Source organism: Sprattus sprattus (genome assembly GCF_963457725.1).
Source record: "Sprattus sprattus genome assembly, chromosome: 5".
NCBI classification, from domain to species: Eukaryota; Metazoa; Chordata; class Actinopteri; order Clupeiformes; family Clupeidae; genus Sprattus; species Sprattus sprattus.
Window position 1 is genome coordinate 9180112 of NC_137924.1, and position 25372 is coordinate 9205483.

The following is a 25372-nucleotide window of genomic DNA, read 5'->3' on the forward strand; positions in this document are numbered from 1 at the left end:
CAATACCTATGCATATAAAAAGTCCTTACATTAGATCTATACACGTGTTCATAATAGAAATTCATTAAAAGATGAAGACACATAAACCAAAGGTGGCATATAAACATATAATATTTGTCACATATTTATTTTAAGTTATAAATGCCTTGTGGAAAGTCGTGTTCAAAATGACTGGTAACTACCTTTACTCACACCTGGCATAAACATAGGACTGTATTGGACTGAGAGGTGAAAAAAATGATTCAAAAAATTGTTGGATGATTCTTGAACTATCACTCAGCCTCAAGTAAGCTAAACGATTTCACCGCTATCCAGCGAAACTTTCACATATACACAATACCAGACATGGCACACGATTAATAATGAATATGATTAAAACCAATATGATGAAGGCTAACAAGAGGCTTATTTGGTGGCTGCCCATATGGCTAGCAGCTAATGTTATCGCGCGGCAATGTTGCTAACGTTAGCTTCTATTCCAGATGCATACCATTAAGTTGCATAATTAAACATTTTTTAATAGACTAGGTGATGTTTGCTTTCTCTATTTAGGTTGAGGAATGATCGTTTTGTCCACAATGCAGTAAACGTAATGGAGCTCATGAACGCATTACGAAATGATCTGACTACCAACTGCTTGCAGCTTATGGTGTTACCCTAGCTGACGCTTTTATTTCTCCTCGCTGGTTTCTTTCCAGACATGAAGATAGCTGTGGAGGGTTGTTGTCATGGCGAGCTGGACAAAATCTACGAGACCATTCGTTTTTTAGAAGGAAGAGAGGGCCTTAAGGTTGACCTGCTAATTTGCTGCGGGGATTTCCAGGCCGTTCGCAATGAGGGCGACATGAAGTGCATGGCTGTGCCGAACAAATATCGGCAAATGCAAACGTTCTACAAGTCAGTTCTATATTTTACACTGCTATTAAATGAAAGTGGTTCTTTACTATATGTTTCTTATGTGTGCTTCATGCTTTATTTAGATACTACTCTGGCGAAAAGAAAGCCCCTGTCCTTACCATCTTTATTGGTGGAAACCACGAAGCCTCCAACCATCTTCAAGAGCTTTCTTACGGAGGCTGGGTAGCTCCTAATATCTACTACATGGGTAAAGATTAAAATTGAATACAGTATGATGTATTTCACCCATTCCAGCTATATCTTCGAAGTCAGAATGGGAAAATGCTAATGTTTTGTTGTACACTTGTGTAAAAATATATCAAAATGTCTGGCTTCTTTGCTTCCCAGGCTATGCAGGTGTGGTACGTTACAAAGGGATCCGTATTGGTGGCCTGTCGGGAATCTTCAAATTCCATGATTATAGAAAAGGTCAGAGAGCCATGCAAACTCCCTGAAGTGTTTGTTTCCTCTACATAATTGTTATAGTCATGTTCATGGTAAATGTGTAACATTCCTGTTATTTAGGGCACTATGAGTTCCCGCCTTACAGTCCAGAGACACTGCGGAGCGTCTACCACGTCAGGAACGTTGATGTCTTCAAACTCAAGCAGGTGTTTTTTTTCAGATAAATACTCCATACTTTGGAAAATGTAACACTTGAATACAAGTAGGCCAATTATTTTAATCTGGACATAATTCTAATGCAGACATTGATTTTAGCTCCAGATGCCCATGGATGTCTTTCTGACTCATGACTGGCCCCAGGGAATCTACCATTATGGCTGCATTCAGGAACTGATCAGGAAGAAAAAATTCCTTCAACAAGAGGTTGAATCCAGTACCCTGGGTAGTCCTGCTGCAGCTGAGCTCCTGGCTCACTTGAAACCATCCTACTGGTTCTCAGCACATCTTCATGTCAAGTTTGCTGCTCATATGGAGCATGAGGTAAGTTACTTTATATTCCATTGTAGACATGGGCCAATAATCCACATCATATTTCAAACAATATCTCTATTACAACGTATGAAAAGAAGTAGTTGCCTTGTTCTGGCAGACAGACGGGCAGATATGACCCGAAGACAAAGGTGTCTGTATCCGGGCCGTTTATATGCCAACGAAATGATGAAGTAACATTCTATATCCCATCAGTTTCTGTTGGAGGCAGGCGATTGTGACTTAAACAAGCGAATTGAGCGAATCAAGCGAGAAAAGCTTGGAAAGTTTAATCCTATGCAAATGAGGAGCGAATATCACCAGCAGCAGACAATCAGATTGTTTGCGTGTTGCCGTCGTTTAATTAGCTAAAAAGAAAAACTTGGATGGCCTTGCAAGAGGCCCTGTGCTGACTTTAACAGAATAACAATTCTGATATAAAGATAATTGACTAGATGCTAACTAGCTTGCTAGTCCAGTGTGTTTTGCTATTTCCACACGCCCACTCAAAGCGAAGCAAGTGTTCATCAGACTCTTGGGTTTGTTTGAATTGTGGATTTCGTGTAATTAACTAAAAAAATATAGAACATGTATTCTGAATGCATTCGTTTGTTATTTCTTGAAACGTTCAAAAATATCCATTTCAAGGGAAAAAACACAGTTTTAATTTATACAGTTTTAAACAGTTTTGTTGGTCCAGAATGTTTTTATCCGTTTATTTTATATAAATGTATTTTCCTATGGTCCCCATTCTGTAGCATTAGGGATCATGGTGTTTGTTATTGCTGGAGGGGGTCAAACAAACGTTTGCATGCCCCATTTTTGCGGGGGATCATAGTGAACATTTTTTTACATTCATTAGGCTCAGATGCTACTCTGTTGCCATTACGTACCCTGTGCACAGCAGTTGTCTGGAGCCAATTTCATCTTATAACAAGACTGCTTTTAGCTAGTTTGCGTGTTAGCTTTGGAAAAAAATTATAATGCTTCTTGAATGTCATTGCTTGCATCACCTACATTACATGAAATTGCAGAATGTTTAAAGAATGCTGATGACATTCCTCCTTAGCTGTTTTGTACTCTCCCTTATCAAAGTGTTATTCCCTTTAGGCTAAGGGTCAAAATGAACCTCGTACTACAAAGTTCCTGTCCCTGGATAAATGTCTTCCTCACAGGGACTTTCTACAGGTGAGCATTTTGTTTATACTCCAAAACACTTGACTACATTTTTTTGTGGACGTTGCTAAAAGTGTTACTATTGAACCTGTTTACTACCACAGGCGCTTAAATATGCCCACAGTGTGTGTTTTCTAGAATGTCAAGGGTGAGTGTGTGCTCAAAGAACATCATCGGTGCAATAACATCTAGCCAATCAAAACATTGACGCTGTGCTGTTAATATGATTGACTTAATTGACACATTAGTAAATTTAAACCAATCATTTACACCAAACTCCAAGAACCAAGTTCACTGATGCTAAATATTAAAGCTAGCTAGCTTACAGAAATAGAGCTTTAGGATCCTGTCCATTTACAATCATGGAGGGCATTATTCTGAAATAATGGGCTACATTTGTCTTCCATTTTTTTCCCCCTTGCCATAAAGTTACATCAATACTTGGTATTCCCTAAGCTCTTATGAAATATTTTATTTGAAGGTAAGCAATGCCACTTTTATAGAATTAGCTTATTTTAATTTATAACAAACTTAATATCTACTTTAAACAAATGTTAAAAAATGTTAAAAGAACTGCATCAGATTGCATTGTATTGCACAAAATCATTCCATATAAAATGTATCATATCGTATCTAGAGTGCTGACTACTGAATCTTATCTGACCAAAACCTTCCACTACATGAAACCCGGGGAGCAGGGTTCTACAATACCAGTGCAGTGCCACAGCAGCACAACCTGGAACATCTGCAACCTCAACCCCAGCAACGCTCTCCTAAAAAATTGTGGATATCTATCTATGTAGTCACCAGTGGTTTGCCCATTTCAGCTCACTGCATCCATTGCAAAGCAATAGTTTACAGAAGGTCACACAGTTGTTGCAGTCATCTCTCACTTCCAACACATCACAGTTACAAGCCAGGCTTTGGAGATCATGCTTTGTTGGAATGCTTACTAGAGCAGAATACTTTCAAGACAGTGACTGTATGAAACTCACAAAAGGCTAGTGCTATTGCTAGGCCGTACTGCCACTAGCTTGCAAGTAATTAAAGTTCCCACTGCCTGGCCTAAAATGTGCCACCACTGTATTGTCTGGTCAGTGGTATCTGTATCTGTGGTGTACCCTATCAATGATATTCTACTAAACAAATGTTTCCGACTGATCAAAGTAGAATTTACAACAGTTGTGCGATTGAAAATAAAGAGGTCACCGTCACCCACTCACCATTAGCACTCGAAGAGGCAGTAGGATGCCCAGGGCTGAATTGGGATGGATAATTGGCCTTGCCATTTACGCTCAGACTGTCTCACCACAGTTGGCCGTTACCACAGGCCTATGTGCTCCCCTTAAATACGCTACCATGGAAGCTACTTACTGCAAAGCTGTGTGGTTTGGGCATAAACACTGTGGTCAATAATGATTGTGTTCCCATATCAAGATGTGCAAAAAGCTGAATTATTTAAATAATATAACCGTAGTGCACAGAAGTTTTGGCAATTCAATGTGCACATTTTTAAACTTGCAATGGCCTTGATCAAACTGAATCATGGTATGGTCTGACTAACCAAAAGGACAAGTGCAACACAAGACAAAGAAAAGACAGCAAATAAGTTACTGAATAGTCCAGCAGAAAGTAGCCCCAACAACTCCATAGTGTTACTTTAGTTTAAAGGTTTAACGTAACAGAAAGTCAACAACAAGTAAGCTGTTGGATAGGTAGATGTTCACATTCCTGGTAACCATCTTGTATACTGTGGTGACCACCCAACAACACCCTATTAACCAACTTATATATAATGCCAATTAACTATTAAGAGTGGCTTGAGTGGATCAATGTACAGAAACACACTTTCAGTTTGCAGACCTTCTGAAGGTTTCATTTGAAGTCTGTTTGAAAATAAAAGCTGTATTCAAAAGTTTTGACAGCTCTTGATGCGTCTGGCAGAAGTTATGGAAATAAAATGCTGTTGTGTTCTCTCTCTGTTTGTATGTGTGGTGGTGATCTGGCCGTCCCCTTTCTTCAGGTTCTTGAGTTGGCAGAGAGACCAGGATCTTCTGAGAACCTGGAGTATGACCCAGAATGGCTGGCTATCCTCAAAGCCACTGATGGCTTACAGAACGTTTCCCCCAGTATCTGGTTACCTCCTGAGGACAACGGACTACATGCAAAGTTAGTGGTCTATACACTCCAAATTATCTGAGACTCTACTGACTTTTCATTTGGGCTGACTTTCATTTCAAAACAAAACTAGTTATTCCTGATGAACATATGTGCTTACATTTAGTCCAAAGAAGAGAACCACCATTAGAATGCTGTGTAAAAAAAGAAGACCCAATATGAACAGGTTTTGTGGAAGTTCCTGACTGCTCCTGTCTTACTGGCTTCATTGTGGTAATTTCAATGCCATAGAAAGACTAAGTCACAGAAAAACACTGTGTTTTTGTGGAGCGCCAAAAGCCGAAAGAACACAACCCATTCTGAGCATTTAGACAGAACATGAATTGATTCAAAACCTGAAAAGTCTGTTTGCAGTCAACTGGGCTAAACTCATTATGGACTAGCCAGTGAAAGCTTCATGTTTAAATATTAAATAGGTGTGCAACATAATTTTGTATTTGCCTTTAAAGTGTGGTGTTAATTGTCTAAAAAGTCTAAATTATGTGTGTCTTAGTTATGTGTCTAAATGTCAGTGTTATTTGCACTCAGGTGGGACTTCACTGTTTCCGAAGCTGATATGATGGAAGTTGTGAAAGACCTAGGAGGTGACCTCTGCATTCCTGAGAACTTCTCTCTGACTGTCCCTTCCTACAACCCCTCCCAGCCTCAGCCCTATACCCAGCCATTTTACGGGATTAACCCACAGACCACAGAACTGTGTGCCACCCTGGGACTCTCTGATATATATGCTCAGGCTGGGCAGATCAGCCAGTTCAAACAGAGTGCAAAGAGAGACGCTGAGGACAACTCGGGCAGTTGTGAGGAATTTAACGCAACCCCTGCCGACACATCAGAACTCTCAGCCTCCTATAACCCAGATGAGATCACCATTGAGGATGAGTGGAATGAGGACGCAGAAGATGATGATGGAGGAGTAACGGCTGAAAAGGTACCAAGTGACTCTGTTCCAGAGAAAGCAGTTGGTGTTGTGGATATTGACAATGAATTCAGTTCTATGCCCTCAGGGTCAAAAGTCCTTGTACTCCCACCCCCTTCCTCCACTAAGGCTGAAGTAGTCAAGTCCCCAGGTTCCCGCTCATTGACACTTCCTCTGCCCACCCAGTCCACCTATGATTCCCAGAACCTCCCTCACTTGGACATGGACAAGTGTGACCCTGAGCCACCCAAAGTTCAAGAGACGTGTGTCACTGAGCTTCCCAAAGTTCAAGAGGAGTGTGACACTGAGCTACCCAAAGTTCAAGAGGAGTGTGACACTGAGCTCCCTAAAGTTCAAGAGAAGTGTGACCCTGAGCCACCCAAAGTTAACAAACGTTCCAGTGATGAAAAGGATGTAGGCAAGACCACAACCCCTAAGATCAAGAGAAGAAACCAGACCATCTACATAGCCAAGGAGGACGATGATGATGAACATTGAATGGCAATCTTCAGGCTTCTCTGTTTGTTGGTTAGATTATTTTGTCAAAATGCTAAATTGTCTGTCTGACAGTATTTCATATTTTTATGGGTTGTAGACGTACTCATCCCATGTAAAACAAATAATTATGTCAAAATAGGCTATATTTTAATGAGGTTTTTTTAAACATGAGTGGATACATTTTCAGGCTATTTTTTTAATTGTGGTAAATACCTCAAGCAGGATAACTTTATTTCACGTTGTTCAGATTCTCAATGTAAGCCATAATATGGAAATATTCTTGCATTAATTGCTATAGATATTGACTGTGGTAATGGCTATAACTTGAAGATTCAGATTTAATGACGCAGCATTTGTTTAAAATAGACTCAATTGGCGCATTTATTATAGTTAAACACATTTGCACAAATTGTTACTTCAGTATCATCAAAGACAAGAATGAATGAATAAAACATTAAATAAAAGTAAATCAGTGTTGCACAGTATTTATTGATCTCAAACTCACTGGAGTTGTTATGTCATCATTAAATGAGCGGCCAGTTTGTCTAGTGAATTACTTCAAAAGAATTCAAACGTGTTCGCCTCAAACTTTCCACTTAAAGTAATTAACTTACTCACAGATAGGTTTCTCACATCCACATTCAACAAAGTCCATTTTGGAATAGACAAGTCACATTAACTGAATTACCACTCAAAGAAACCCAAACATTGGGGGTGGGGGGGAGACACAAATAGGCACTTTTCTCCAGGCTTCCACTGTGGGCCTTCACTTGTTTACACTTTGACACCACATTGTCACAGTCGGACAAAAAGCAACCAATTACAACAAATGATGGATACCTACGCCAAAGATCCCGTTGGTGGCCGCTCTCTTGGGCATCAAGCAAAATACTTACCAGTTCTTGTGTGTGTCTGTGTTGTATACACACATATACACTTTTCAGTAACTGAATTATCGTGATTCAGAGAAGAATATATATACACACACACAAACCATGACAGTCACATAAAGACTTCTGTGAGTTTCTATGTGACATTGTGATTTGTGTGTGTGTGTCTGTATGTGGACATGTTTATGTGATTTCTTCTTTTACATTTACAATTAAAATCATTGAACCCCCTTAACCCTCAACATTTTGAGAAAAAGTTAATCCAAATACATAAATGGAGGTATCATATATAATTAAGATTATTTAAACACATTTGGATGGTTTTGAGAACATGGGTCAGAATCATTCTCTCGACAAACTGCGTGCAAAATCATTGAAACCCTATTCAATAATGTAATACATAACCAGTCCAAGTAAGGATACATAATTAAACCTTCGACAAACTAAATAATGACACTTTAATTCTAAGCTGTGATTAAGTGTGTGCGTATATACAGTATATATATATACGCATCCAAGGTATGTGCTCAAGCTGAGAAGCAGTGTAGCATTATATGAAAGGCAACGGCCAAAAGAGTTCCATGATTCTTCCTTTCCCAAGACACTGATTGGCAATGGGTCTTCAGCAAGATAATGTGCCTCCAACCACTATCCAAGTCAGCCGTAGCTTGACTGAGGTATAGGACCTGACATGTCATGTCATGCTGCCATCTGATACCTAGAATCCCATCTTTATTGGGATACAGAGCAGCACTACAGAATCAGGTGGCAGCACAGAAGCCAAAGAATATGACTAAGCTGGAAGTTTTTTGCTTGTGAGGAATGGGACTCCGGAGGTAACAGGATAACAGGTGTCAAACAGGTGTCAAGCTGGTGAGCGTGCGCTTGAGGTGCGCTGTTAGATCACATAGTGTAGTTAAACTGACTTTTGAGGGTTGAATAATTTTGCACGTTAAGTTTTTTGGTTTGAACTGCTTGTGAACTCACTGTTAAGTGTATTAGTTAAACCGTGGGCATTAAAGTTGATTTAGTTTCATGACTGCACTCAGAACAGCAGATAAGGTTAAGTGGGTTGAATACTTTTGATTGCAAATGGACACAGACATGTTAGTGTTAAATAATCATATGGTGGATGGACAACAAGGGAGAGATTAAGGTAACACAGTCAGTGGCCAAACAGAGAAAACGCATTAGCTCTACTAGGAACAGTCAGCAGGGGTCAGTTGAAACAGAAGATATCAGGAAGACATTTCTCAAGTACAATTAAGAACATTACTTTTAGAGCAGCCTTGTGGTTAAAACAAAAGAATCACATTTAGTTGACCCTCAGAGTTCTCTGGATCTTTTTCAGAACACTAAGTGCCTTTACTTGTATATACAACTAGGTCTTAGGCCTAGAAAAGGAAAAAATATCAATGCAAGGTAGACATACAGTTGGCCTCTCCTTGTACATTTCTCACTTTCCATTTTGACCTAGTAATAATGGTTACTAAAATAAGTTACTCATTTTTAATCCTCACATTGACACACTGGATTCTCAACCTGTACAGTCATAACATGGCTGGGAATGACGATGGGGGAAAAAAACTTTTAGTGTCCGAAACTCTTCATCTGTCATTGCGGATGGTGGGTGTACAATGGGGGAATCTTGGCTTGGCGGCTTCTCAGCTGACGAGGCGATTTGCAGAGGACTTAGTTTCCACAGCACCTCTGGGCAGGCTGGGAGTCTGGATCTTGGAGGTTTACACCCCTATTTCGTGCAGAGTGTGTGAGATTCTGGGAGTCTGTTTTTGGCATCTTTTTTGCTGAGGGAAAAAATATAGGCCGAAAAGGAACATTGAATTTGAGCCTTTACTAAGGTCTCCTGATAATATGTTACAAGTAGCATGACTTCAGTAGTTCTGAACAACAATGGACTATGGACTATAGACAGTGGCTTCTGGACCAAATACTTGTAAAATGTAAAATTGGTGATCCTTGAGCAAAGGCCGGTTGGGTGCTGGTAAAATATGCCTTAACATTGTGTTGGGAAATATGGCCTATCCCGTTTCCCAAACCAAATCAAAAACTGAACAAGGATAAAAAAAAAGAGATAAACAAGGATGTTTGCATTTGTTCTTGGGTAATAGTCCAGGCAAAGTAGCATTTTAGGACAGACTAATTGTAAAATATCTTTTTTCAGCGTAGATCATTTCTATGAGGTGTCCAGAACAACATACAGTACTTAATGTTCTAAGAAATCCTAGTTGAAATATGTTTAATTCTGATCAATCTGAGATGTATGCTAATAATGCCAGGCAACAATACACCCCAAAAATGCAATTTGTCTGCTTTACTCCTATCAAAATGAAACTTTACACAATGAAAGTCATTGAAATTGCCAGTGCTAACCGAACGTAAAGAAATATATTTGCTGTTGTTGTTGTTTTTGGGGCATGCTCAATTTTTCCAGCATGTGGTGAGATCGATCTGGTCCAAAAGTCACTCCGTGTCTAAACATATCATGCAGTAAGTCTTTTAATTAATTTTTCTGGATATGCATAGTTTTCAAGTAAATATGATGCTAACCGATGGCAAAGAACAGATCACTGACGTTCATGGAGGTCTTGGCCGACGTCTCCATGAAGAGTAAACCTATGTCTTCTGCGTATGTCTGGGCTTCCTGAAACAATGAAATGCAAATACAATTTCACATGAATGTCCCCGTGACATCTAAATTCTGCTCTACCACATTTTTTGGAAGAACTAAACCAGCAGAAGACACCTCATACTCCACCAATCTCTTCTCAGCGAGATCTGCCTTGTTCCCTGCCAAGGCAATCACTATGTTGGGACTGGCTTGTCTCTGCAGCTCCTTCACCCAGGCCTTGGCACGTTCAAATGTCTCCTGCAACATGCAGTAAAGGTTTGAAAAGGAAGGAGTACAGTGCCAGCACATTGATCTAACGCAGTAGTTCCCAAAGTGTGGGGTTGGGGGCAGGATATGCATTGTTGGATTGAAGGCAAAGAAAGAGAACGAGAACCCTAAACAATCAACTACTGGTGAAATGACATATTGCAGTGCTCTTACAGCATGTTAGCCTGTAACTGACCTATTTGTCGATGAGCTTATAGCCTTCTTTATATATAACTTAATTATATAATGTGGTAAGGGCCCACTGTTTAGCCTATATTTTAGAAAGGATAGCTAGTCTAATTACTACAACAGACCAAAGAATGGATCAGCTATGGTTTTAAGATTAGCCAAGTATGATTCCAGACAGATTTGATCTGTTTTAAGAGCATTGAATACAATTAAAAATGTTTAACTGATCTAATATTTCAGTTTAGGCTAACTGGCTGATTGGAATGTTTAACTGTTCCGATGCAGAAACAATGTTAAAGATAAGGGCATTTGTTCTCACTGTCAAAGTCGAGCCGGCCATGAACCGTTTGGGAACCACTGATCTAATGACTTAATTTAGATGCAGTCAAAACATGCAGGATTTTTCATGTTTTTTCAATGATTGCCATGATAAACTCACTGGGTATTTGCATTTGCATTTGGAACACAACGCATGTGGAACACTTTGATGAGATAATTGGGTACTTTATGAAAGCTTTGGCTGTTATACTGTGATGGCCACCCAGGAAGAGATATATTTGTGCGTTTTATAATATTGTATGTAAAACAATGTCATTTAAATAGTTTGAGGACACCACAGGGACGTACTCTTGACCTAGTGTTCTCACATGGTTTTACTTGTGGTATCTGATACATATACAGTATATCTGAACACCGACCGATAATATTGTGTACTCGATTAAATGGGCGTCTGCTGCATCCAGCCATCAAACATTCTCTGTTTTGTTCTGTTGTCTGTAGCAGCGTTACAGCGCCACCAACAGGCATGGCAGATAGACTACAGAAATCAAGGCACTTGTATACAAGAAATTGGCAAGTAACCGAAGATATCCCACCAAGGTCTGCCTCTTTTCCTTCACAGAACTGTAAAAGCCTGCTCTAGATGCCAAGATGCTCCAAGATGCCAAGAGAATCAGGAGGCCCCAACACACAAATGTGCAGGTTGAATAAACATCAGAATCACTAGTTTTAGATACAGAAGCCTCACAGAGGTGTTTGGATCACAGAGAAGAAATGTTGTGAGGCGCAGAACATATGAAAAGCTACTGGAGGAGTGCTTGACTCCATCTCTCAAGCATGACAGAGGAAATGTGATGGTCTAGAGTGGCTTTGGTCAAATTGGTGTTTACTATTCAAACGTTCTCTCTCTTATAGCATGACCTTTGCTCGCTGATGGCTGATGGAAACATTGCCCGTCATTGTCCCTCAATCACCACACTTTGTCACTGCCCTTTTGAAATTAGCTTTTGTATGATATAGACCCAGTAAATCAGGGTAATGGCCTTTATAAAAAGTCTAAAAAGTCAAAAAAAGACGTAACAGCCACATGGAACAAATAAACAAGGGACAGGACCATAACAATGACTGACCTAATGTGTCAATCAGTCAAGTCATTTTTCCATCATGCCAACACATTGTTTCCCACAGATGGTGAAAATGAGTATGTGGATTGTCAGGCCAGATAAGCTTATTATAGTTGCACATTTTGTAACATTCTCGTTTCCCGTTGGCTACATACCGGCTTAGTGATGTCAAAAACAACAATGGCTGCCTGTGCACCACGATAGTACATGGGTGCCAGGCTGTGATAACGCTCCTGGCCAGCTGTATCCCAGATTTCAAACTTCACTGTTGTGTCATCCAGACATACTGACTGGGCCAGGAATGCAGCTGAAAAATAGAATTGAATTAAAACTCAAAATCAGTTACACCACAGCAACTCACTTAGTCTGAGGCAAGTGAGGATGTTCACATATCCACTCTGTACTCGGTTTCCATCCTGCAGTGAAGTGGTTTGCTCCACTTACGAAGTTTCCGGGACAATTCTGGCATTCATGACGGTTTTCTCATCTGGGATTCGTTCTTAACTTAGACCAGAATTTAAAAACGCTAAATAGCAGTCGTAAATCGGCCAGATTGGAGTGTGCCCATGTTCTTAAGGGCTGAATTTGTGAGAAATCGTTGTTGATTGCGTTCACATCAATTCTACAGACATTATCGTATTTAAATAATTATAATAATAATAATAGTTATGAATACGATCATTAACATTTATGTTTCACATTTAAAGTCATGATTCCGGGACAAGAATCTACAAACCCACAAGGCATAAGTTTTCCTCTTGATCTAGGCTTACCTCCGATGGTGGTCTCCTGAAATTCATCAAACTGGCCCTTGACAAATCGAAGCACAAGGCTGGACTTTCCTACTGCCATATCCCCCAGCAGCACCAATTTGAATTGGCAGATCTTGGTCTGGGGCAAGCTCCCATTAGGTCGACCATTGCTCATGATCTTAGAGGAGGTGGAGCTGCAAATCTCAACCCTTCCTCACTCTTGGTTTCATGTAGTCCACTCCTCTTTGCACCTAAAATGGGATGTAAAATAAAGTTTAACTTAAAGTGGCATTGCTCTTGCTCTATATTTTGCCAACAAACATGTTCTTAATATAAAAACAGTTCTACATTAAACATTCTTTTCCAAAGCTGTATTTGGATGAAAAGGAATCAGGCATCTTTGGGTAATGTTTTTACACACAGTGTAGAAGCATTCAGCATATTAGGCAACCAACCTCTGCCCACTCACTTTGTCTCTTTTCTTTCCCTCCTTGTCTAGACTATCTCTGCTGTGGAGTGCTGCTGTAGTCTCTCCACCTGATCTACTCTTGACTGTATCCGCTGTGGGATTCTGCTGTAGTCTCTCCACCTGTTCTACTCTTGACTGTATCCGCTGTGGGATTCTGCTGTAGTCTCTCCACCTGTTCTACTCTTGACTGTCTCCGCTGTGGAACGCTGCTGTAGTCTCTCCACCTGATCTACTCTAGACTGTCTCCGCTGTGGAACGCTGCTGTAGTCTCTCCACCTGATCTACTCTAGACTGTCTCCGCTGTGGGATGCTGCTGTAGTCTCTCCACCTGATCAACTTGCAGAAACCCTCTGCCCATCTGACAATAAATTAATTCCACCCCGTTCATAATACATCTACATACTCTATTCAATTCCTATTCATCACTACACTACATTGATATTCCTAGTATTGTTATTATAGTGCTTTCAAGCAGCACTATACCGAAATTTCCCCACTATTAACCTTGGTTTTTACATAGATTTTGCTACATTTCTGCAGCCCTGCAATTAATACTCGGATGTGTCCTATAAACATGAATACTTTTGTTTGCCTGGTAGTAACAGTAACTCTGCCAGGTAAAGCGAAAATGGGTGGCTCTTCTCCTTTCACAAACGAATCAAATGAATGTATCAGTTATCAACTCATGTTAATGTGTGTGAATATGAAGTTGTTAATATGAAGCTGCACAGGCACCCTGAGGGTTTCTATCTGCTGCCTATCATTTGATGCAAATAGATCGCTTACATTTACCTAAACACCAAACAACTAGTCTTAGGCTGTTCATCGACTTCGTACGACATTCAGCATCCATCATCTACAGACAAGGCTGAAAAGGTTATTCAGGGATTTTGCATGTCAGGTTTTACCGAAATGGCAAAGTAGAGTAGATGTCTTGTGTCTCATTAACTAATCTGATTTTAATGAAACTTAACACAAACGATCTTCAAGTCATTTAGCTGATGATCCCAAAGTCTCCAACAAATAGACTAGAAGGAGGCACTATACATTTCCTTAAGTGCCAATGTCAAATATGTTGTAAGAATCGAAATTGAATTAAGTGTTTATTTTGAGAAAACAATCAAATCCATGAGGTAAAACATCAAATTATGTGCTGTTTTTATTGTTTTCAATGTAATACAGGTCAAAGAGAATTTACAAATTAATTTTAATTTAACAAACCGTCCAAACTGATTTGGGGTTGTATATATGATACACTGCACTGATTGGGAAATGAGGAGAATAAAATCGTAAAAATAGAGTCCAATGCAAATGTCAAGAAAAACTTTCAAAAATGTGTACTAACTTTAGCATGTGTGTTAAACAACTCCAAGCTGAGAAAAGCTATCCAGCTACCTGGTCAAATCACAGCATAGAATATCTGTATCAAAGAAATCCTACTTACTACAAATTTTATCAGTTTCACTAATATTATCCTCCCTAGGATCCAATTGAAGCTCAAAATGGAATCACTTTTCCTTGCTGTCCTCTTGCTTTAATCCAGAGAGAAGTACAATCCCTTGGTTTATCACAGTGTATGTGCCTAAGTGTCATTTGTGCTTGTTTGCTTTTCTTGCCTCATGACCCAACAGTTCTCAAGGATGTTTACTGTTAAGTCTAGACTGAATACTTTCCTCTTTATTACTCCCCATAGTTAGGAATAGTATGCAAAGGTCGAGCACCCATGGCAGAGCCTCTGGTGGAAAGGGCTGCCTATGCTGTTGCCTCTTAGTTATGCTGCCATAGGCCTTGTCTGTCAAGGACCTTATGTCTTGCCGTGCAACTTCTTCTTTCTCCTTTCTCTGACATCTGGCCTCTGAAATATATCATTTTTAATTTGTGTACTTACTTGTCTCTCTTCTCTCTCCCAACATTACATTTGTATTTTGTTTATAAGACGATCTATTAGGATACCTATCTCCAATCTCTCATTGAGTCTTCGCTCTCCCCTCTCACTTTAGACGACCATTATATTTGCATGCTGGCATTCTTATCCCACTGTATACCCACTCAGCTGTTTTTCAACCACTGCTCTGGATGCTGGCTCTCTCTATGTTTTGTATGAATCATATGCATATACCATCTTGTATGTATCTTGTGTATATTTCTGATGCGTGTATGAATTATTCTGCTTGCTTCTGATTCTCTGCTTAAGGTTTTTTCCTTGTCATCGTCGCCTTATTGCTTGCTCAAGCACTTTGCACCTTGGCCCTATATAAAAGACTGAACTGAATAGAATTGCCTTGATAACAGTGTATGTATATGATATGAGGGGTGGTATGGGTTGGAAAATTAATTGTATTAATTACTTTGTAATGTGGTGGTAAGGTCAATCCAACAGAAAAGAGAATAACGACTCATCCTGCATTCGGGTGCTTGTCCTAATTCAATGCTCAATCAAAATCACTCTTTTGCATTCTATTCTTCATTATTATCCTTGGCAACATTCTTATTTGCATCCTCTGTCCGCCAAACCGCTTTTGCTTTTCGCTGAGATAAACAGACACGAAAAAGCGCATATAATCACTCTGGTTGACTAGGGTGGTGAAGAGCAAACCTCAACCACTTGAATAAACCTTTTATTTTTTGTCTTAAAAGCAACTGTCGTCAAATTACTTAGCTAGATAGTTAGTTTGCTGAAAAAGTAATCACTGTGGTTGAATATAGCACTCTATAGCAAAAGCAGACAAACGGCCCAGCGTTTTGACACTTGCTTTAAAAACATGTTTTTCTTTATTCATTGAAGTACTTCACCAGCCCTTCACATTGTTATAGATGTTACCAGTGCAAGTCTTTAATTAACCAAGTTATTTTGCACCTTAAGAGCGTTCTAGTGTTAGCGTCTGTTTAGCGGCTATATTAAACAGATTGTGCCAAGGATATTTTGAAAATACAGAAATGTTTTTTCTTAGTATCCGTGCTTAGTCTCACAAATACACTGATGGTGGTCTGAGAGCGGACCATAAAGTGCCACACCACCAGTGGGATCCAGAACAAAAACAACCGGTGGACCGATATGTGCTAGCTATCTGGGTCCTCCTGGTACCGACTGAGGGGCAGGTACTTCCTGCTGCCGATTTAAAATGAATACATTAGGTTACTGATAACAAGTCCTCAAAGAATGCTAATTCGTCACGGTCTTGAAAGCAATTTGGAGAGATCTTCAAATGTCATGACAGATTCGCCTACCATTTCAAAATCCACAAGTAGTAAACAGAGGATGTATAACAAATCAGAGACTACAAAATCATTCAAGACCCCAGAAGCCTCCAGCTCACATAGCCTACATTCACAACAACCACAGCATTGAGCGCTGGGTAGGCTACTATTGGTTTCAACAATATGGAATTTCTTGCCACAGCAGTTCCGACGAAGGAAAATATATTTTCCTACCTACATGTCATTTCTTTAGAAATACTTTCCAATGTATTGCTGAAATGAGCCCAAGTTAGATTTGATTCATAGAGCTATAATAGGGTGTAGACAAAGTCCCGATCTGGTGCAACATTTCTCAAATGCCGTACAAAACACACACTGTTTTTCCCTGACCGACCCGTCCTGTGTACAGCTTGCTATGTCTGTTTACACAGGTGCCAAGGGCAGCAAATAGCATAACTGATCATTAAATTACCAGAATCATATGGTTACAGAGTAAAGGCTCTTCTTGTTTGTCGTGTTCCGATGGTTGGTTTAAGCAGCCAGATCTGTCAGAAATTTGCCCGCATAGGAGATACCTCTGCTGGATGTTGCAAGCGACACTTGCGCGTTGACCAACATGGCCGCGACATCCCATATCGTCAAAATAAAAGTTCCTTGTGCGTCTATTAGTTTCTCAGACAAACATTGGAAGGTCTGTTTTATGTCAGTGGTATCTCACTGTAAAAACAACGTGTGGTTAATGACAATGGGGCAAGTTGGATTGATTGGGGGCAGGAGTGTAAAACGATTTTAAATGCATGGCATTTGGATTATTTATAGGCTACATCCCTACACCATGAGAAGGAAGAGTAAAAGTCGGACGCATGGCTAAATAGAGGTTCATGCAGGTGAACACACCCTCATATAAGTCATCCTCTCCGAGGGAGTGAGCTGTTAGGAGACATGGTTAGAGGGAAATTAGCCACCTTTTTAGCTACTGTGTGCTACACTTGCTGCACCTCCTTTGCATATTTAAACTTGCCTAGAAGTGTGATGCTCTGGGGCTACGCCTCAGAACAAGTCTCTCACACACACCACAAGTACTGGTTAATCAGGAACAGAAGTCACATTGTGGTACCAGTGGCTCACGAAAAAATAAGATGAAAAAGACGGAGAAAGAGAGGAGGAGGAGGTGCAGCAAGTCCATTTTGGAGTATCCGACAGGCAGACTACACTGCACAGTACTGTTGTGTACACTAGAGGTCGACCGATATGGGTTTTTCTATAACCGATGCCGATACTTAGAGGTCAGGGTTAACCGATAGCCGATATGGGCTGCCGATTTTTAGGGCTGATATCTAAAAGTTTTCCCATTAATTTGCATGCTAAAGCGTTACACTAATAATAAGTAGATGCACACAATTTTACTCCCCTACTAGTATCTTAAATCTGAAGTCCGTGCCCCCGTACACACACACACACACACACAGCCTAATACTAACAAACATCCATAATCTAGGAATCCAGAGAACCCCCCCCCCCCCCCCTTTTTTTAATGTATTATTTATTATTTTTGTTATTATTATTTTAGTTATTCTTTTCTTCAATGTATATACATATATGTATGTGTACAGACTATGATTTGTCTTTATTTTAGGGTTGCTGTCTGGGCCGTGGGAGGGGAGAGGGGGGAAGGGAGAATTCTTTGTAAATTCTTTGTACATTTTATGTTTTCATGTGTTGTTACTTCAAGAAAGATGGGCCGACCATGCAATTTAGAGGAAAGAACTTCTATCTCTTAAGCACCATTCCTTTCCAGAGTTTCCTGGAAGCTGGTCACGGGGAAGGGCCTGCCGATGGCGTTGGAGCCACCATGAAGGGAACTGCTGGTTAGATGAATAGCACTTAATTTCACTGGCTTTGTACCTGCACAATGACAACAAAGTTGAATCCAATGTAAGGAGTATGGAAAAATATACATTTTAGAGTAATGCAGGTGAAAATCTTTAGTTTGTTTTATAACTGATTTGATTGTGAAGTTTAATGACTGAGATGAATGCCTTTTAAATGCATGTGTTTAATAGTGAGAGTTTATAATAATTAACTACACTGATATGATTTTACAACCTATGTTCTTTGGGTGTTTCCAAACTTTTGGAAGGCGATGTATTTCTACCTAACCGACAAGTTAGGTTGGGAAAGACAAAGGATACTAATTACTGCACAAAACACTGAAAATACATCATTTTACTCATGAAAATGTTCCACCTTGTAAAACATATAAAGCTCATCTACAACAGTAGATTATTATTTTGTAACTAGTCACCTATTAAATGCTGTTCTGAAGGGTCTTCTTTAACCACTCCCCAGGGGCACTCAACAAAGACAGATGCTTAATTTTTAACAAGACGGTGTTTTGTTAGATAAATCTCTATGGTTACACTCAACTCTGGAACCTGGAAACAGATTCTGTGTCTGTGTGAAAACAGTGAGTATTTTTCTTTTACTCTCATTTTGAACGTGCTTACAACCGATTATTTATATTTTATTACTGACTAAACTGACTAAAGCCTAATAAAATAGTTGTATTAATGAGAAGCGCAATACAATGTTATGAGGACTGTGCTGTACACTAAAATAGGGCAAATATGTACATTTTGGTTTTATTTTCCACAGGTTTATTCACCTTTATGTAAACAGTGTAAAAATGCCCAAAAAAGCACAAGAGGTAAGACCCATCTTAAAAGAAAAGTACACCATTTGAAAATACTATTAAAAAAGCTTCCTCAATCATTACCTTGTCTTCATCTGACTTGATATAAACTATATACATTGTCCTTGTAGGATGCTGTTACTAATATGAAGACAGTAGAAGAAATCTCCAAGCAGCTGGGGTTTGAATGGACTGTTGTAGCCTATGAGTTGGGTTTCACACGGGAGGAGGTCAAGGGATTCCATGTCAAGGTGCAGCAGAAAGAATCCCCAGCTAAAATCATGCTGGAGTGCTGGTATGAGTATGGTATTATATTATCTGATGGAACCACCAGAATTAACTAGTTGTCTTACTATCTGATTTCCTCAGATGCATTTGTGCACTTGCAGAACGCTCTATTCTGGCAAAAGGATGTTGATACTTGAGGCCAACATCCACTCAAATTACAATCCTCCCTTCCGTGCTGATTGGTTGTTGACTGATTGGTTGTTGCTGATTAGTTGTTGTTTATGGCTTTGTCAGGCTTTGTATTTTCTACATTGGCTTTGTATTTTCAACATTGTAGATTCATACTGAAGACATGGAAAATGTGAAAGAACACATGGAATTATGTAGTAAACAAAAAAGTGTTAAACAAATGACTTAATAATAATGTTTTATAGATTCTTCGAAGTAGCCACCTTTTGCTTTGATGACAATTTTGCAAACTCTTGTTATTCTATCAGACAGCTTCATGAGGTAGTCACCTGCAAGACGATTAAAACAAAATCATGCAATGACTCACACTTCAATGCCGCTGATTGAACCCTGGGGTAACTTTCCACTATCCCCATATATAGCCACTCTTATTTTTACATGGTGTGTCAAGACTTGCCAAGCGAAGTTATGTGTGTGCATCTTTCCAAAATTAACAAAATATAGCACCAATTAAAACATCATCATGTGTGTTAATATCTGGATAGTTTAGTGATGCAAAAAGTACTTCGCTACAAAACCTAAATAAAATCTGTACTTACTTTATTCAACGTACAGCATAAAGGTCATGTAGTGTTGCCATGATTGTAACCCCACTTGGCTGACACAGCAGAGGGTTTGTGTCCCCATGCTGGTGTGTCCCTTTATACTAGGCCCCCCTGAAGTGGGTGAGTGAGGCGACTAAGATACAAAATTAGGATCACAGTATGAATGGTGATGATGAATCACAGTATGATTGGCTGAAAAGGCACAGATTTAATAACGCACCCACTATCTAATTTGCAATCTCACCCCTGCTGCTTTTGCGACCTATAAGTGCATAAATGCAAGTGACAATTCTTCTTGAACCCACCATTTGATGTTGTACCATTTGGGCATTACCATTCCTTCATACATGTCACATATCGCAGCTCGTAGCCCTTTCAAATTAGTGCCCTGTAGATGCCTGTGGACCTTCAGTGCTTGGTCCTCCATTACAAGACGTATTTTTTTTCTTCCTAGTCTTTTTGGTGACATTTTAGTTGGTGACATGTTAGTCAGCTTTGATCTAAGTGATCCAGCAAAGGGGTCATACTTACAGACAGAGGCATTGACTACCGACAAATTAGCGTTCAGATGCCCATAGAGCTGGTCTAGTAGCTGGGTTTCCATCCAACTGTTATATGCACTTGCAATTTGCAGAATATCTTTGAAACCAAATAAGAAATGTATTATCTTGAAGGGGAGTTGATTAACTCCCTATTTGCATTGGTTAAATGTGCCTGGGACTGATGGAAATGTGTTTCATGTGTAGTCATCACCAATCCACGTGCATATGATGTTTGTATAACCTCTTTCTTCATATTCCTCTGTTTGTATCCAATGGCCAGGTATGAGAGATCCTGGGACAAGAGCAATAAGACAAAGTTACTGCAAGATGGCCTAGAGCGGGCAGGGCGCCGTGATCTGGCTGAGCGTCTGCGCTGCCTCCACTGGGGACACCAGAAACTGAGCAGCAAAGTGGAGCTCCCTTCTGCGTTCCCTTACATCATCACTGTGCACAAGACCATGAACAACAAAGAGTGCCTGCGTCAAATCAATGATCTCAACCCGAGTTACAATTAATGTATCAACTTGCAACAGAAAACAGTAATCAATTAAGGTTTTTTTAGTTGAATCTCTTTTAATTCAAGTTATTATTAAGGTAACTAGCAAGAAGAGACTCACCTGAATCCAGTTAAGTCTGAAGTTTTGACTATGCTAAAACTAGGCATATTCTGTTGACACATTTCCCTTTGTCAGACATATAGCCACAGTAGGAATCCACCCTTTTCCCGAACCGCAGTGTAGAAACATTGTGTGTGCAGCTATCAAGTGATAAACACAGGAATACTTAGTCATAGTAAATCCATTGTTAATTTGGTATGCAGTAGATGCATGGTAGGCTGATTTGAGTTTTTTGGGGTTTTCCAGTAAAACTTTCTTGTATACATGTATTCACTGCATCAGTTTTCATTTCAAAATGGCTATGGTAGCAATACTTATAAAGTCTTTTGGAGCATTTTAAAACTACATAATGGCAAATCTGACATCCGTTAGAAAAGCAATCATTCTAGATGGACGGCTAACATCATGCATTGGGACAAATGTGATAGCAACATCAAATAAGTGCTTTTCACATTCATTGCTCCATTTCCCACTTTCGCTGGTAAAATGAAATCAGATTTTGTGACTTGAAATCAATTAAATATAAAATTAAATATTCTTCATACGGTATAAAGTATTTGTCCAAATCATCTATTGCTTTAATGGAAAGACCCATGAACAGATGGAGCTCAGTAGGATGGTTTTCTGAGGTGTGGTGAAATTCATTGAGCAAGTTCTTTGGGCATACTTATTCAACACATTTGAAAAAATTATGTTTTCAGCAATATTCAGCGTATTTCGTTCAAACAAAGTGCAGGAACTTCTTGAAAAGGCACCTCTTGGCTGCCTAAGATCTTTATCCATTCTTTAGGCGTGGCAAATCGGAAAAAACATAAACAAATGTTTAGATGAGAAGGCCACCTGGGTACTGTTCGGTGAGCTCACTTAACGGTTTAGCTAGATTCCAGGCTAAAAAAAGAAAACGCCCCTTTTTTTGGTTCGGCGAAGCAACTTCCGATAAATAACCATAGTAACTTACGCCCGACTCACATTGTTGCGTTGGAAGGCGTTGATGCAACGGACGGTGGAGGAGGAGTCTGACGCATGGGGTTCTGTTGATAACGGAGACGTTATAGTGAGATTGACAGGTCAACAAACCAATCACGTCACTAGCAAGCTTTTACCCTGTGAGTATAGTAGCATGCTAACCCTAACCCATCATTAGACAGTGTGCTCAGACACCTCGCAAATGATACGTATCTCTCAGTTACAATAAAGGGGTTTTTACATTGTACAGTGTCTATTTCTCTGTAACTTTTAAAAAATCTAACCAAAAAAAAGTCAAACAACCAACTTGTAGGTAGAAATACGACCATCTACGGAGCTTGGCAGCCATCTTTTTTTTTTTGAGGGTGTTGCTCTGTAGACGTGAGCATATACAGGATATGATTGGCTAGCCCCTGGGCTGTCAGTTATGCATGATAGGCAATTTGATTGGCTGACGCATGCATTGCCTCCCGAAAAGTTGAACATTCTTCAACGCTTGCCGCAAGCAAAGCATGAAACGCAACGCACGCGAACCAAACGGAGCCACAATTCAGTTCGGCAAAGGATGACGTCACCCCATGCAAGGTGAATGGGGATGCGTTTACGCCCGACTCACATTGCTGCGTTGGAAGGCGTTGATGCGTCAGGGTTAACGCATCCCCATTATCTCTTGAAATGTGCTGACTTTGACATTATGACAAACTAGTTACTCAACGACTGTCCTTACACAGTCCAACATCAAGCAAGTGCAACACAAGACAAAGCAAGACGGCAAATAAGCTACTTACTAGATCGGCAGAAAGTAAACAAGTCAGGCCGGCGGGCTGCGGCAGGCAAAACTACAGAACGCAGTTATGTGCCTATGGACCCTGGTATGGCAATGGCACGGAGGCGATTCTCCATATTAAAAGTCATTGTAGCGCCCCAATTCTTGTTAAGCTGTTATTTTAAGGTTAAACTGCTTATCCTAACCCTAATCCTGAAGTATAATTGTTGCAAAATGGGGCTTTAACCAACCATTGTCCTTACATGATCAGCTCTGTGCTGCATCTGTTTTTTTGAATCTGACCATTTATTAGTCATCAGTGAGAAGATCCTCTCTACAAAGGCATTTGAGCCTAGGACACTGAGGACAAATCTGTTAACTCTAGCTTCTTAACAAATTGATCAAAAACACACAAAAAAAAGCACAGGTAAATCTCAGCAGTGTCGATTTTGACTTCATCCTCAAACATTCTCCTCAGTACCATCGGACAGTTTTCCCCAAGGGACCTAAAATATGAGGTAAGAACAGGCCAGGTTTCTACGAGACGGGTCTCAGCAGGAGGATGAAGGGAGAGCCATCTCCTGCACACATGACGCAATATCTCACGCCACTCTAAATGGACAAAAGCGAAAAGGAACGTTATTCCTCTCTCTGAGATGTCGACACTTAGTAAGTGGCAGTATATTTTTCTCAATATCCACTGCAAACTGATCGTTGGCATGTTTGCATGCATTATGTGCGACGTGGGACGGGCATTTCGCTTTTAGAATGTCATCGTTTGCGCTGTTGAGTAACTTGTAAACAGGTTCATGTTCGCATTATCGGCTGCATACTCAGTGATGTTTCTTATATCCAGCCTGTCCCCTGCAACTTTCGAGGCAAAAATAAACATTCAATTTCTAATCTTTCTTACACGTAGTAAGTTTCAATAACTCCATACCATTACATATCGGCATTCAAGGAGCAAAGATGAGACGTCGTTGTGTGGTGAGAACTGATAGAAAATCGTAAACAACAACAATCGCGGCCATGATTTTTCAAATCTTTATTTATTGGTGCCACCAATAAATAAAGCAGGATTCCCGTCGGCAATTCTCTGAGTTTTCCGAACGCGTGACTTCACTATTTGCAAGCGCATGGTTCTATTTCATGATGGCGGATCTAAGTTGTTCCGAGACGAAAACGATGAGAAAGCGTGGTCGACCTTGTGTTTTCACGACACCACAGAAAAAAACAGAAGTTTCATAAGAAGCATATGAGTGTCGTGTGCTCTTGGGCGACACATTTGACGAATGGAGGAAGCTAAGCGAAAAGCTCGGGCTGCAGAGGGACAGCCAACTTGCACGTGTGCTGTTGGACAGGTAGTAATAATAATAATAATAATAATAATTCATTTTGTAAGTACTAACGACTGTATTGAATTACAGGCATGAAAGTACTAACAACTGTATTCAATGCATGGGCCACATTTGCGGAAAATCATTGTGTAACATTTAGCAAATACCGTAGAACAGACAGCACTGCCTTGCGTGTTAGAATCTCCGGAAGCGTTCGGGACTCATCGTTCTTGTTCGGGTGCGGTCGGAAGATTTGAAAAAATGGCCTCTCCCCACCGGCAATTGTTGTTGTTTATGATTTTCTATCAGTTCTCACCACACAACGACGTCTCATCTTTGCTCTTTGAATGTCGATATGTATAGTAAGGAGTTATTGAAACTTACTTAGTGTAAGAAAGACTAGAAATGTAATGTTTATTTTTGCCTCGAAAGTTGCACTGGGTGCCTTTAAGAGTAAAAGATGAAGGTGGCCTAAATCAGATTTGAAAAGAACAAATTCCATGTGATGTGTTCTGTTCACACTGGTGATTAAAATAACATTTTAAAGATTGAGTGGGTCCAAGTAGGTCTAACTCTCTGCAAATAAAAACAACATTTAAAAGATTGAGTGCGTCCAAGTAGGTTTCACTCTCGTCGAATAAATATAACATCTCTTCCTCTCAGCCACTAGATGGCGAAAAAGACTCAGAGTTCCTTATGTCACCTACTTCTGCATTACTGTAACCGAATAGAGCCTGTCATTTGCAACAGGGCATTTCTGGGACCCGTTTACATTTTTGCAGCTCTTCACAAACAAATAAATGTTTTTGTTTAGCTATTGACAATATAGCACATTCCTATCTTGTTTTAAACTCCTGAGGAAAAACAAAAGACAAAACATGAACTGAATTCAGTTGGGAAAGCTTACAAGAATTAGTTTAGATAGAATGAAAGCTGGATGGATGCCTTTCTCTTTCAAAAATTATATCTAATACTGTGAAAATATCTCTTCATCTCCCGTCTCCCAGGTTTCATTACTGTCTTTATTTTTTATCG

At 39.8% G+C, this 25372-nt stretch overlaps 3 protein-coding genes across 4 annotated transcripts; 2 read left to right on the forward strand and 1 right to left on the reverse strand.

Moving 5' to 3' along the window:
- The first annotated feature begins 206 nt into the window (after nt 1–206).
- On the forward strand, nt 207–6608 carry dbr1 (debranching RNA lariats 1). The gene is made up of 9 exons (XM_080839138.1): nt 207–286; nt 699–897; nt 981–1105; nt 1246–1326; nt 1423–1508; nt 1618–1842; nt 2941–3018; nt 5030–5175; nt 5713–6608. Exons 2-9 carry the CDS (start codon nt 701–703, stop codon nt 6596–6598), a joined length of 1824 nt encoding a protein of 607 aa, XP_080695264.1. The 5' UTR covers nt 207–286; nt 699–700; the 3' UTR covers nt 6599–6608.
- Nucleotides 6609–9157: 2549 nt separating this feature from the next.
- On the reverse strand, nt 9158–17002 carry rab5b (RAB5B, member RAS oncogene family). Of its 2 annotated transcripts, XM_080839139.1 has the most exons (6): nt 16868–17002; nt 12750–12979; nt 12132–12283; nt 10253–10375; nt 10057–10150; nt 9158–9293 (listed from the first exon to the last, which is right to left on the reverse strand). In XM_080839139.1, the coding sequence occupies exons 2-6, from the start codon at nt 12901–12903 to the stop codon at nt 9181–9183; spliced, it is 636 nt and encodes a 211-aa protein (XP_080695265.1). In that variant the 5' UTR covers nt 12904–12979; nt 16868–17002; the 3' UTR covers nt 9158–9180. The 2 variants fall into 2 exon arrangements, with proteins under 2 accessions (XP_080695265.1, XP_080695266.1); XM_080839140.1 differs by lacking the exon at nt 10253–10375.
- A 2079-nt stretch (nt 17003–19081) lies between these two features.
- Nucleotides 19082–21166, forward strand: LOC308364948 (uncharacterized protein; the record flags this gene model as incomplete). Its single annotated transcript, XM_080838233.1, has 3 exons — nt 19082–19102; nt 19219–19382; nt 20932–21166. The coding sequence occupies 3 exons, from the start codon at nt 19082–19084 to the stop codon at nt 21164–21166; spliced, it is 420 nt and encodes a 139-aa protein (XP_080694359.1).
- Nucleotides 21167–25372: the final 4206 nt, after the last annotated feature.